The sequence below is a fragment of the Rhea americana genome, unplaced genomic scaffold (assembly GCF_003343005.1).
Source record: "Rhea americana isolate MKP2758 unplaced genomic scaffold, rheAme1 scaffold_33, whole genome shotgun sequence".
NCBI classification, from domain to species: Eukaryota; Metazoa; Chordata; class Aves; order Rheiformes; family Rheidae; genus Rhea; species Rhea americana.
This window is the reverse complement of record NW_028186457.1, coordinates 5464006-5478417: the sequence shown is the minus strand read 5'-3', so window position 1 is coordinate 5478417 and position 14412 is coordinate 5464006. Positions and strand designations below refer to the sequence as shown.

General features: G+C 43.1%; 1 protein-coding gene across 3 annotated transcripts in view; it reads left to right on the top strand.

The window, feature by feature from the left end:
* SEMA5B (semaphorin 5B) overlaps positions 1 to 14412 on the top strand; it is a 185624-nt gene that overhangs the window by 110094 nt on the left and 61118 nt on the right. For all 3 annotated transcript variants that reach the window (XM_085311013.1, XM_085311014.1, XM_085311016.1), the window contains exons 6-9: positions 4862 to 4960; positions 5712 to 5925; positions 8455 to 8740; positions 12820 to 12955. In XM_085311013.1, coding sequence (XP_085167139.1) covers positions 4862 to 4960; positions 5712 to 5925; positions 8455 to 8740; positions 12820 to 12955 — 735 coding nt within the window. The remainder of the gene's footprint in view (positions 1 to 4861; positions 4961 to 5711; positions 5926 to 8454; positions 8741 to 12819; positions 12956 to 14412) is intronic.

Here is a 14412-nt window from a genome sequence, read left to right as displayed (position 1 = left end):
GAAGGTCATAACTATGTATTTGCCAAGTTTTATCCGTTTCTCCTTTCTCCAACCCTAGCCTAAACCYTAAATGAGTTCTCTTTTTCTGAAGAGTTTGTGTTTCTATGCTGAGGGCAACAGACCATCTGAAACATCTGTTATCCTGATGTAGCATATAACTGCATTTTTAATCTATGATTAAAATATCTTGGTATATGATGAAACAATGTTATCTAAAAAAAAAGAATTAAGAGGGAGATATCTGAAAACAGGACTTCAGAGATTTTACTCAAAGTAAAGGCCAATTAGAGCAGTGTCTATATTCAGTTAGACTTTCAAAGAAAAATACATCTGTACAATGAGATTAAGGGCTTATAACATTTCAGAACCCCCATGTCCAGAGATGACAGATGAAATGACTCAAGAAGCACCTACAGCTGGCTTATTCTTGGTATCCTGAAAACRTCTTTTTGAATTTTACCTTAAACCAGAGCCAGCAGGAGTGCAACCCCTCCATTTGCCGGTCTGTCCGCACAAACGGAGTAACAGGGTATCACACTTCATTTTGGGGTTTGAAATGTGCTTTCAAAGCAGCCTGACATCCACACGTGCTAGAAGGAGCTCTGCTCTTAGCCACCGCATTACACTGTTCACAGAGCAGACCCATTCAATGCTAAATGTTACAAAAAATGAAATAAACCAGAAYAGACTTAAACCGAAGAGAACAAAACTGCAAGAGGGGAGAGGATGGACGTCAGTAAAGTTTGTTCTCTTAGTTACAGTGAGACCCTGTGCCCTGCGGAGCTGAGCGTTAGAAGTCCAGTTCTCTGGCTTTCTAGGAAAACATGGTCTGTTCAGTTTAAGGCCTTATCTCCAAAAAGGAGAAAGTGCTAGATAATTCTGATGAAGAAGCAAGAATGCCAAAGTGCAAACATGAAATTCATGAGAAAAWCAGAGATATACTTAACAATCTGGCAGTGAACTGCAGGATTTATCAACTCTGCCATAAATTTAATAGTAATCCCRGCTAATATAACTGGGTTATTCTCATTAACCATATAAATATCCAGTCTTCCCTCTTTGTTTAAATCCTCAGTCTCTTGATCCCAATAGTATCTTCTGGTGATGAGACCTGCAGACTGATCATATACAGATTTAACTGGCTACTTCATAATTTGAGAGCAGGATCCAAATAGCGTCTCATCTGGACAGAGCTGGAGTTTAAATTTGCCAGAGTTTCGAACTATGTTAAAATCCGACTGGATTTTGCCTCCTGCACAGTTGAAGTTTTTCAACCACATGGAAGAACCTGCACTAAAGAGCTCCTATTTTCTGTTTGTGAGATCATATTACTAACCAGCTGCCTCAGCTATGAACTGTTGTAGAGAGCAGCGTGTTGAATGATTTTCCGAGCAAATCCAGGCTTAAAGAAYACAGAGGGGAGGTTGTTCCTTTCTAGTTGTTTTGAGAATAGGATAGAAAAGGGGATCTGATGTAAATCTGACYGACAATGTCTCGAGAAAAATCTTGYAAGCTGGAGCATRTAAGTGGTTCAGCTTCTTCCTTGYTTTTGCTGGAGGCCTTCGTAGACTGAGCTGACTGACAACGGATACAGCAACGACAAATACCAATGAGCGCTGGATTCCTCTTAAGGCCAGGCAGGTTAGAGAGGTGGGGACTGGTAGTCAAATGTTTGTTTTTCTCTTTCAGGATTTCCTCTGACTCAGTGTGTCACCGTGGCAAATCCTTTTGCACTTTTGTGTTTCAATTTACCCTGCTGAGAAGACAGGGAAAATAATGCACATCTGTTTCAGAACATTAGTTAATGCTGTGTAAATTGCTTTGAGGCTCGTGGATGGAAAGAACATGTTATCATTGCTCTTCCTGCAGAAGTGTGGAGTGCTCTTAGCATCTTTAGAAAGGCAAGGCCAATGAAACACCCCCTCAGAGTCTAGGCAGTTAATTCCTAGCAATACCTGTGGTTGGATATGGCTCATAGCTGGCAGCATCATTATCTAAGCAGTGTAGAAAACAGCTGCTGGTTACTCCATTTTTTGCCTTTTACAGTTGTTGAAATAATTGGTGGGCTTGGTGCATCCAGTTCTGTGAGAAGTATCAGTTGTCAAATATTTCCAATCAAACGTCTCATCCATCCTGACTATGCTTTTTGCTAACACATTTGGGAATGGGCTGGAAGTCACAGATGAAATAATCTAGTACAGGATTAGGCAGCAGCAGCAATCTTTGCTCAGTATGATCTCTCCTGTTTCAATAAATAACCTCTGCTTTTGACTGAATGAGTACAAATAAAACCATGCTTGATTAAGCAACAATAACACAACATTTTACCAGCTTCCAGCATCTTTACCAACCTGGGCTGCTGTGTCTTGGAGTAAAGTGTGCAACAGATGCACTGCTGCCTGCAGACTCCAGAAGACCATCCAGCATGGCCTCACAGACAAATTCTTTTTTATGCACTGTTTACTCAACTGGGAGAATTCTTATAAAAATAAAAGCTTGGGACTCTGTAATATAGTGCTGTGCAAAGAGGAGGATTCTGCAAATTAGAATTTTAGATTGCTGCAAAATAGGATTTTATTTAGCAAAAAATTGAAGTATCTCTGCAGGAAAGAGTCCAGCAGTGTACATGACCTTAGCTGGTTTAGGTCAGATGCAAAGTTCAGACTCTGCACAAAGCAGGRAAAGTTGGAAGAGGTGGAGGAGCAGGTGAATACTCTTCTGTTGTGGGGAATTTGGATACAGAGCTGCATTCTAGATTAGATGCCAGATCTTAATCATATTCTGAAATCAAAACTTTGTAGAGAGAAGAGCCTATATGTTACTTCTTGTAGCATCTCCTCCTCAAGAATTTCTGGTCCTTTGCAGTTAAGTATGTAGTGGTCCCAATAATCTGTGGGACTGAATAACTATGATCTGCAGAAACAGGCATTACTTCACCCACTCATGAAATGCAGACATCCCTCAGGCAGGGTGCAGTAAGTAACTAGGCACACAGTGTGGTATAACCACGAAGGAAGAGGGAAGATAGGCTGGCAAGCCCTTCATCTTATCAAAGGAAGCATCAAGAGTAAGACCTCTAATCTCAGCACGCCGCAAGTGGGACCTTGTTTCTCAAGGTCCTCTTTGATRGATGGTGCACAACAGCCGCAACTGATCTGCTTCTGAAATACGAAGTGCTGGATCAATCCAGCTATGAATTTAAGGTCTGGTTCCTGGGTGCCAAGCATTAGGTATCTGATCCCTAATGTACCTTCTGAGAGTTAAGGCTGGCGATGTCTGCTCCGTGGCACTCGGTAGGCTCTGCTGGGTCTGGGTGAGTGCTCCTGGGCAGGCTCTGAAGTTCAGGTTCTGTGATTTTTCCCTGTTCGAAGTGAGCCCCCAAATGTTGTGCCTGTGCTGTCACTTGTTTGTGGCTAAMACTGGTGGCTTTTCCCTAAATGCCATCCTTCACAAGTTGATTTCCATACAGCAAATGAAAGGAGATGGCACTTAATCCAGCATGATTTCCAGATGATATGGAGTATRTTTACACCGCTGAATTTTGCAAATGAAGTCTTCAGGGAAATGATCAACAGTGTGGAGCGCTGTGAGACAGGGAAGCTCGCAGAGCGATTGATGCTTACGGGAGGAGAAGCGATGTCTGCAGCTGTAGGCTCAGCTTAGTGGCAAATTATGATCTATTGGAGGGAGGAAAACAAAGCAGGCAGCATAACCCATTCAAGGCTGTTATTTTTTCACAGCTTTCCTTTTCTGTTTACAGTAGACTATAACTGACTTTCTTTCCTCGGAGCCCTGTGGGTGCCAGGCATGAGCCATGGCTCTGGTCTTCCCTCTGAGGCGGAGGGCTGAGCTGGAGCCCAGCGCAGGCACTCTGGTGCCTGGCGCATGGGACATCTTTCGCTGGGGCCGTCAATATGAGCCTTGGGGGCCGGCGTCTGTCAGGTCTTCTGCACCGCACATGAGGCTTGGACACGGGGCTCGCGCTGCCCTACGCAGCGTCTTTCCGCCCCCCTGCGTAACATCCCCGGTGGTCAGCTGGCCTGACTTGCGATCTGCAGGCATCTGGATACAAGGCTGTAGAGTGAGAGGGAGACGGTGGCATCCTCCAGCAACTCCGAGGAGCTTTTTGGGAAGACCCACCTGCATCCCTGTGCTGTCCCCACTACCCCATCGTGGAGTGATTGAGTCCCGCACTTACGGGGACTGGCATGTTGCAGGAGCTGCCGGTTCATAACAGCGAGGGGTCATGCGGTTGAGAAGAGGGGATTTGCTATCCCTCACTGGCCTGGCCTGAAGGAGAAACTCCTGAGCRCATGATCCTTACGGGAGGCAGGGAGTAGGAGTCTGTTCAAGCAAGTGATTCTCATGACCAACCTAGTCTTTAGAGCAGAAATTCCTCCTTGTTTTCCTGCTAGCACAGAAGGTGGTGTAATAGTGTAAGCAGAGTCTCTGTCCTCCGCTGGGATTTGTGTCTGGGTTACGTTGTCAACGCTGCAGCATTACTGGGAAAAATAGGTCAGGACTATCCTCGTGAAGAGAGGGAGAATTCCTCCTCCAAGCTAAGCCCAGCACAGAAAGAGCCATTTGTGTAGTTAGCTCAGAGTCAGCCCGATGGAGAACAGCCTGTCCAGAGACTGTGTGTGCAGGGCTATGCTGGGAGAAGTAACCAGCAAATCGGGCCTGCTTCCTGGGGCTGCTGGCTCCCTGGAGGTGGGCTCTGCTGCAACACTTGGTGCAACAAATCCTCGTCCTGGTTAGGCCTAACAAAGGTGGTTTCCGGCTGTGGTACAGGTAAATGCGTTTTTATGTAAAGAATAACCCGACAGTAAAGAGCCTCCGTCTCGGTCTTGTGTCCCTGTAGGAAGAGTGCCAGAACTACGTCCGGGTGCTGATTGTTTATGGCAAGAAGGTGTTCACCTGCGGTACCAATGCCTTTTCGCCCGTGTGTTCCAGTCGACAGGTCTGTTTTGCCGTTTTCGCAGGGCTGGGGAGGAAGGAGGACGAGGGCTGGATACGTACCCTGGGGAAAGCCAGGCATTTGGCAGGGCATCGTGGGTGCAGAGAGTATGTTCCAAATACAGCTGCTCTGCAGTTGTTTTAGCTTTTTTCCTTAGGCCCTTTTGGGACAGCGGGTGTGCAGAGGAGGAGCAAAAAAACATGTTAGAGATGAGCTGGATCTGGGCAAAGTGCTGCTTGTGTAAACCTTGGCTGTCTTGTTGAAAATGGGGCACACAGACAGAGCTTAGCTGTGAGCTCTTCCTGAGCTGAATACTTAGATGTTTCCTTCAAAATAAATGTCAAAACTCCCTTTGGCTTCAAGGGAGGCAGGAACAAGTCCAGAACAATGTTTATTTTTATTTTTTTATGCCAATATACATTCAGGAAGCATCTATGGAAGACTGGTAACCTGTGCTAGCAGCAGGAGTTGCTGATTACACTGAGTGGGTTGGATCCTACAGGTTTTCTCAGGAGGGGATTACTCTCCTTACAAAGTCATAGGATCAGTGAGCCTCAGGCATAGCTTCYTTCATTGGCATATGATGCATGTAATGATCAATTTACAGTCATCCTGGGCGTTACTTTCTTAGAGCTGCCTATTTTTTTTTAAATCAGAGCTTTGCTTTTAGGTACTCCTGAGTAAACTGAATTCTCTGTACTAGTAAGAAAGCCAACTGATCTTTAAACTCTCTCCTCTCTCCCTTTAAATGCAGGTAGGAAATCTTAGCAAAATCGTTGACAGAATTAATGGAGTGGCTCGGTGCCCGTACGACCCCCGTCATAACTCGACAGCTGTGATTACATCACGAGGAGAGCTGTATGCTGCAACTGTAATTGATTTCTCTGGACGGGATCCTGCTATTTACCGCAGCCTTGGAAATGTTCCCCCACTTAGGACAGCACAATACAACTCCAAATGGCTCAATGGTAAAGTCATGTGGGTCATATCTGAGCAAGAGGTGTATTGAAGTCAACTTGGCAGGCTTGTAAATCTTTCCTTCTGTTTCCATATTGGAATCCAGAATTACGATGGGAAAGGGTTTCCAGTGCAGTAATCAATGCAGCTTAGAAGAAGTTTTAAAATAGCCTGGAAGGATTTCAGAGTAGTAGATTTAGAGTATAGAAAGTGGGTCTTAGAGGCTGCTTAACATACTTATGTCTCTGTCTTGTGAGATGACCAAACACATCATTTTCACAAGAAAACTACTCAAAGACTTGAAGATCAGACCCAACTTATATAGAGCATCAGATTGCTGACCCAATTCTGCACAGTGCTGAGCACCTTCTACTTCCATTCAGTCCCAAACTGAATTTCAGAGTGAGTTGCATTCTGTGTAAAGCCACATTGTTGCAGATTTATAGCTATTAGAAGTGGCTGTTACCACAGTGTGATAATACGCTGCATCAAGCAAAATATAGAATTTCACCTAATAATTCCTGCACGGAGTCCATATCTTCTGACTGAGGCAAAGCACATCTTGGCTGGACAGTGTGTAGTGACTGAAACCCCATATTTTCCCTCTCTCCCTTAGCCCATATAAGTTGGCCAGATGTTCAGAATCTTTCCACTGGCTTTCATGACCTTTCAGTCATCGAATGCATGAGCATTGGAAGTGTGCACTCTCTTGAGCTTAAAGAGACTGAACTAGGCTTCAGCAGACAGTTGTATATAGGCTGAAGTCAGTATGGCAAACAGAAGGTGTAAGAGAAGGATGTCATCAGGCAAGACTGTGATGTTTCGAGCAAGAAGTGACACGACTCCCATACAGTCATTTAAAGTAAGTGCCTCCTGTCTGCACAAGAACGAAGAATTCAGAAGGAAGTCAAATCGGAGCAGCGGAGTTTAAAGAAGAACAGACAGAAACTGAGTTCCTACTCATTGGTCAGAAAAGCTAACATGATTTTTGGCTTTATAAGCATGTACAGTATTGGGGATATGTCAATATTTCATCATGTTCTGATGGCCATTTTTCAACAAGAAGTAGAAAACTTGAAGATGGGTCAGAAAAGAGCCATAGAGTGATCTGAAGTTTGGAAAGCCTGCCTCACAGTGAGAGACTTAAGGAGCTCAACTTATTTATCTTTCTGAAAAGCAGAAAAAAGGTGATTTGTTCATGATACGGAAGTACTTACATCAGGAGAAGATCTCTGATAGGATAAAGTTCTTTAATCTAGCAGACAAACCATAACAAGAGCCTATGATTGGAAGCTGAAACCAGCTAATGAGAAATGGAAAAGAAGTGCAGGTTGCTAACAGGGCTGGTTTTAGTCACTGAAACAAGACTCTGAGGAAAGTGATGGATTTGAAATCACGTGAAATTATCCAGTAATATTAGGTCTACTTCAAAAGATGTGATCTAATTCAACTGTTATTTGTGGAATCAGATGGTGGAATTATGGGGTGAAATTCTCTGGTCTGTGTTAGACAGAAGGTCAGACTGGTGATCGCAACAGTCCCTTTAAGGTTTACAATTTGTTCATAAGCAAGTTTGATTGGAGATGCTTTGCAGTGCCCTCTCCCTGTGTATGATGTTCTGCCTCCTAGAACTGCTTTGCAGCAGCAGCAGAATCTGATTCCCCCCTCCCTCCACCGACTTCTGTTCTTCTTTCACTCTGAGGCTGCAGCATTAAAGGAATTTTGTATTTTTTTTCTTGTTGCTTCGAGCGTTACTCAGAAGTGAACATTATAAAAGCACCCTATAAAACCAACAGGTTTTTGTTGTTGTTGTTTAGTCAAATATTATTCATTGGCCAATCTTTTTCCTTTGCCAAAGTTGGTATGAAAGACTGTACACTTTAAAGCCTTGTTTAATACCCAGTTAAAATATTCACTTCAAATCAATTCCAGGTTCTTTTCAATTCTTATGGAAATAATAACAATTCCAGGAGAAAAAAAGAATTAAGGAGCGCTTGCTTTGATACTGTCAGTTTGTGGTGTGGTTTTGTTTTATGGACAGAAGATAATCTTTTGTGCCTAGAAGCTGGAAAAGCTTCATGATAAAAGCCAGATGTGATTGYGTTAGGAGAATAGGTTGAATGTTTCAATACAGCAGCCTAGGGAATTGGGCAGATGCAAGCAGCATACTTAACGTAAGGTGCATTTCAGAAGTGAATAGGTGGAGGAACCCAATGGGAAGGCTTTATGTTGTAAAATGAGTATAGGTACAGAGAATAATCCTACATATACAAAGTGTTGCTGCAATAGCAGCTTTGCCRTTGAAGTGGGAAAATGATGAGGTCTTTCCAAGATCTGAAAAATGGAACTAGCGTTATATCCCTGTCTGTCATTATTCTGATCTGCTGTTTGTATGTCCTCTGCTGACTGAGAACTCCCTCTGGTCCCAACTTTGACAGCCTCTGCAAAGGGGGCTGGTGGTGGTGCAATGCATCTGGTGAGTCAGTGAGCACGGATTGATTTCTGACCCGTATAAATCTCTTCACATGTTTGTTTTTCAGAGCCTAATTTTATTGCTGCCTACGACATTGGTTTGTTCACCTACTTCTTTTTCCGCGAGAATGCGGTAGAACATGACTGTGGGAAAACAGTGTATTCTCGTGTGGCAAGGGTTTGCAAAAATGACATTGGGGGAAGATTTCTACTGGAGGACACATGGACAACTTTTATGAAGGCCAGACTGAACTGCTCCCGGGCTGGAGAAATCCCCTTCTATTATAACGAATTGCAAAGCACCTTCTACCTTCCTGAGCAAGACCTGATTTATGGTGTTTTCACCACTAATGTGTAAGTTGTGCTGGTTTTACTGCCCTTTTTCTATCCCCAGCAGTCTGAAATTGAGAGTATCCTCATTTGTTAGGCAGTCTGGACAATCATTTTTTTGAAAGATCCTTTGGTTAAGGGGAAGGGATAGACAGATCTGCGTTATCCGTTGTGGCTTTAACCCAGTGTTTTTAACCCCTGGTCTATAGATTTCTAGATGGTTGTAGAATCTATAAAAGATGACAACACTGCAGTTTTAGGGTAACTTAACTTGATATAAGTTTGGGCAGATGACAACACTGCAGTTTTAGGGTAACTTAACTTGATMTAAGTTTGGGTTGCTACAGTCTTCTGACTTTTTGTAGTGGCAATGCTACTTGTGTAGTTGAGAGAGCTGGTATCAGACCAAGCCTATAGAAAAAAATAATAATTTTCAGTCAGGTTAACTGCCTGGATGCTGTTACTGCATGGTTGCMTGAACATCCATGCTGGTTCAGGGAACAGACAGGTAAGTATGCTTGGAAGAGAGGGATTGGAAGGAGGAGAAAGAGATGAATAGGATTGCAATGGCCAAGACTGAAATCAGCATAAAGGCACCATATAGAAGCAAGATCAGGCGGGCTGCACAGCATTTGACACTTCTGAATGGTTCTGTGCCTCTGCTACAAAGTGTTTCAGGTCCACAAATCAAAAGCAGCATTGAACTCTGAGGGAAAAGCATGAATTCTGAAACTTCATAATCACCTTTTCATGGCTTGATATTGAAAAAACTTGTAATTGAAATGATTTAGTGTAGCTGTGAAGGCAGAAAGGAGAAGAGGAGTTAATTAAAAATATATTAGAAAACTCATAATGTATATTTTTAAATCAGGAAAACTCAAATAAGTTTTTCTCTAAAGCCCAAGGCTAAGATAAGTTTCAAGTTATAACCGGTCTGTCTGATATTGAGTTTCAATAATACATGTTCTCTAGGGTGGGTGTTATTCTGATATATAAACTAGAATGAAAATCTGAGTTAGTTACTAGACATGACAAACACTCAGCTTGAGCTTCAGATCTTCCAGTCACAAAGCATCAGCCCCAGCTTTTTGAGCTAAAGCACTGCTGGGAGTTTCACTATTAGAGTCAACAGAACCAGTATATTACTCTCACTCTGTAAATGCCAAGAAGTAAATGGGTGTTTTGGCCACCCTCATCCATCTTCCATGTTTTATTTCTGCACTACCATTGCCAACATTGTCAAAAATCAACCAATGGGGGAGCAACTGGCAAGAGTAAACATGATTGGGAGCCTCCACTGTGGACTTTGCGAAAAATCTGTCCTGGATTTGAAAGGAACATGAATCACTCTTTATAAGCATTTAAAGGACGTTAGCCAAACCTCCTGAGCATTAAAAGGAAACCTGGCTACAACTTTGGGCATATGAGATGACACTTTTTTATCAGGAAGGGCTTTTGTGCCATAGCATAACTTTTTATTCATCCATTTGTTGATTCATCCAGCCAAGACCAGAAACTGGAAAGGCGACTACAATGATTGATGCAATTACTGTATTTATCAGCTTGATACAATTTTTGGAATACAAGGGGGAAGGTGTAGGCTGGCAATGGTTGGAATAATTGTCTTCTGTTGTATCTGTCTCCCAGGTTTGTTAAAACATGGTGAGAGTTGTCCCTCTCTCCTTTGAATTATACTTAAATCACTCTTGCATTACAGGTGTTCTCTCCTGTAGCTTTTGAGGACAATATAATATGTAATGTTTGTGTAATTGAAGAGATGAGTTATTGATAATAGCTGAAGTTAGATCAAGTAGCATTTTGGGTCTACAACATGATGTTCTTTCAAGAGTTCAAAGCAAAAGTGTTCCAATTTGTCATCTGACTGGAGAAATAATGGTAATTATTCTTTTAACTTCCACTGGGACTTATATCATGCTGCATGAGCTCCGCATACCAAAGAGGGCTGATGTATGCTCCCGTCTGAGTACCTTTATAATGGAATACTGATGCACCACAAAAGTGTGATTGTTTGTTATACTTCTAAAAGTATATTTATTTTTGAAGGCTCATGTTTGGTGAGGTTAAGGTCACCTTATAGCAAAGGAATATTAGTCTGTGTCAAACTCGGCTGTGGAAAAACCCACAGRTAGATTTATTGCTGCTTGTTGTATTATATCCAGCAAAGTCAGTGGGAAAGATCATTTTTTGGGGGGAAACTGCTCGTGAAATACTTAAGAAGTTTTTATTAAAGTTTTTCTTCGAGGTCATTGAAACTACATTAAAACCTTCTTGAGCTTAACCTATTTCCTAAACCACCTAGTTAATCATAGGAGATAGCAAGTGGAAATAAAGCAGATGATTGTGCTTCACGTCAGTGCAATACAGGGGCAGGTGCACAAATTAATGTCACTGGTTTGAGATTGGGATCAAACTTTTCATAGGGAGGTGAGAAATGTGTCAGGCCGCAGATAGGATTGTTTCATGGAAAACATCCCTCATTTCTGCCTTAGCAAAGGCAAAGRGCTATCCTGTGGAATCTTTAGCAGGGCTCTATAAAAACCCTTTTCTTTTTTATAAGATACTTTATTTAGGCTAGTTGAAGGGGATGATTCTTTCTTTGCCTTTTCCTTTTCCTTTTTCTTTCTCTCTCTCTCTCTCTCTTTTTTTTTCCATGTGTGCCTCAAGGCATTTCACTTGTCATCCATCATTAGCCGTCTGTGGGCACGGCCTGCGCCAGCGTGCGGAGAGGCTTCGCCTCGCCTGGCTTCGGCGCGCTCGAAGGGAGCTACTCCATCGCTCGGGGAATGGAAGGGGCAGGGGCAGGGGGCGAGCAGGGGAAGGCAAAGCAAAAAGTTCTTCTTTACCTTGTATYGCTCTAAAGAAAAATACTGTGAAAGAATCGGTCCTTCTGTTTTCCTGCCTGGAATTGTGGAGCGAGGCTTTTTTTGTGTGAGAGAGGGTAATTATTAGTCTAGTGACAAAGATTTGTTCTTTTCAGAGAATTCAGATTTCTTTAATTAGCAGCAAGATATGTACAGCAAGACCGAGGTTATTTAAAAGGTACCGTGACTAGTGAATCTCTTGTGCTAGCCCTATTTTTAGTTTTATTTTGATATCGTTCTCTCTAATAGTTTTTTTTTTTCCTTTAAATAAAGAGGAAAAGGGGAGGGCTGGAAGCAGGTTTTGAGTTTCAGGTTACTACTTAGCAAATGTTTCTCTCTGGACTTGACTCTGCGAGATGCCATCGCCATCCAGGAGACGCAGTCGAACCCTGCAGGACCTTGCAGAAATGTGTCCTCTGGGACTGAAATGGGATGGCGAAGGCCGACTGATCCACGTGTGGGTCGGAGCGGGCGGCCTGGGGGTCGCTGGAACAAATTCCCTTCCAGACAGTCCTTGCTGCGGCGGCGTTTGCTCTGAGCGTCCTTCCCTGCCCGGCGCGTGCGTGCTGAGCAGGCTGCCCGAGACAGATGCTGTTCCCAGCGGGGAACGCGAAGAAGTGAGCTGTGGCCGTTGAAAACGGAGGCGCCCACGTATTAGCAAGACCTTCTCGAGYGCTGAGCTGCTGAAACAGCCAGGCTGCTGTGCGCTGTCGCTCCCTCCCGCTCCCTGCCGCTGTGTGCATGCATGTCTGGATTTTGCATTTATATATAAATGAATATATCAAAATATCAGAGGATATATTTTGCTGGAGATTTCTGRAGCCCCTCGAAACGGAATTTCACCTTGAGACATACCAAGAGATTAAAAATTAGGCTGTTTGTAATCAATCAATATAGATGGGGTATTAAAAAAAAAATAAAACCAGACACAAATAATCCATGCAAATYAAACTGTATTCACCTTTCATGTCAGAACTGCTTCTGTGGCCCTTAAATCACAGACAGTTTAAAAACAGATTTAAAATTCATTCTCAAAATTGTCATGCAATCCATCTGCGTTTTACAATTTATTTATTTATTTTTACTCCCTGTGRGACTGGTATCACTGTACTTCTACCTAGCAATTTACATGTATTTTATTTGAGTAGAGTTTGATGTGTGTTATGATGAAAATGTCAGTGGTCTAATGATTAAATTGATTTTTTTTCTTGCCTATTCCAGAAACAGCATAGCTGCCTCAGCAGTGTGTGCCTTCAATCTGAGTGCCATTACTCAGGCGTTTAATGGCCCTTTCCGTTACCAAGAGAACCCAAGATCAGCCTGGCTGCCAACACTAAACCCTATCCCTAATTTCCAGGTACTACTGCTGCCCTTTTATGTTCTCTGTTGTTCCACCGGGTTGATTTGTGTGGGGCTCATCTTTCCAGCTAGACCCATGATACAGATAAATGATATTCTTCCACATTTAGGAGTATTTAAGTCTGTGGAACTCTTTGCCATATGTTGTTATTGAGCTCAAGCACTTCCTGTGATGCRTGGCAAAAAATAGAATGTTTTTACAGATAACATGGATGTTCAGATTTTTTATAATAATGAAGAATTTAAAAAATCTTCTAGCCAGAGATGATGTTCTAGGTAAAAAGACTGGCAGGAAAGGTTTGCTCAGGATGTCCTTGAACACCCTCCCCCTCAAAAAAACTTATAAACTACCTTCTGAAACAGACATTACTGGCCTATGGAACCGTGTTAGGCTAGATAGACCCAAATTTGGATGCAATAGAGGAAATTCATTGTTGATACTTTTATATCCTGACAYGTGAACTTCAGGAATGTGGTCCTCAAAAGCGGACATACAGGCAGCTCCCCACCAAAACCGGCAGATCCAAGGGTTGGAAGTTGAGGATGAACAAAATCAGACTAGAGTAGAGACCACCTTTCTTTTTGCTAACGAGTAAGGTAACTAGCTATTGGGATTGCATAAGGATGTGRTGAATTTTCTGTCGCTTACTAGATCCCCTAAGGCTACAAATGTTTCGGTCCGAGATGGCTATCTTTCCAAAACAGACACACTAACTCAGCCAGACGTTAYGGACACGTTGCAGGAGTAACCAGTGGAAACTTGCGCCCAGTGTTGTGCAAGAAGCCTCACAASGGTGGTCACTGTGGTTCCTTCTGGCCTTAAAAATCCTTGTTTTTATGAATGAGCAGTTTTTCAGGGTTCTGAATTACAGCCAGCGTGCAAAAGTATGAAACTACTTCAGTCCCTTTGTGCCCAGATTCCATCAGTGCAGTGCAGAATATTTGTGTGACCAGCCCAGAAAACCTGAGTCCTCTGAAGCATTAACCTGTGTTACAGCTCGTTCCTTCCCAGCTGGGGAACCGTAGGGATGACAGACCCTCCTGCCTGGCCTTGCTCCTGAGAATGAATCCTTTCAGCCCAATTGTGTGAATCTGGCTCTCTCTTATTAGTGCAAAGGTGCTGAGGCTGCCTGCAAATGCCATCTGCCCTCAAGCTGGTGATGTAGGGACCTTCCAAAAAGGACTCTGCAGTGAGCTTAAAATCACTACAAGAGCAGATGGGATGCAGATCCTCTCTGCAGGCAGCTATATACTTGGGTTCCTGAGGAGGAACCTAACCCCTGACTTCCCTAATGGCACATGGGTGGGGACTTATGCCTGTACAAGGTGGGGGCAAGCTTGGGCTTTTGGTCACGCCCTCAACTAGGTGCACTCAAAACAAAAAAAAATGAAGCCTCACTGAAGGCCCAGGAATGCCAAATGTTGCCTGGCTTTTCTTTCTTTCTTTCTTTCTTT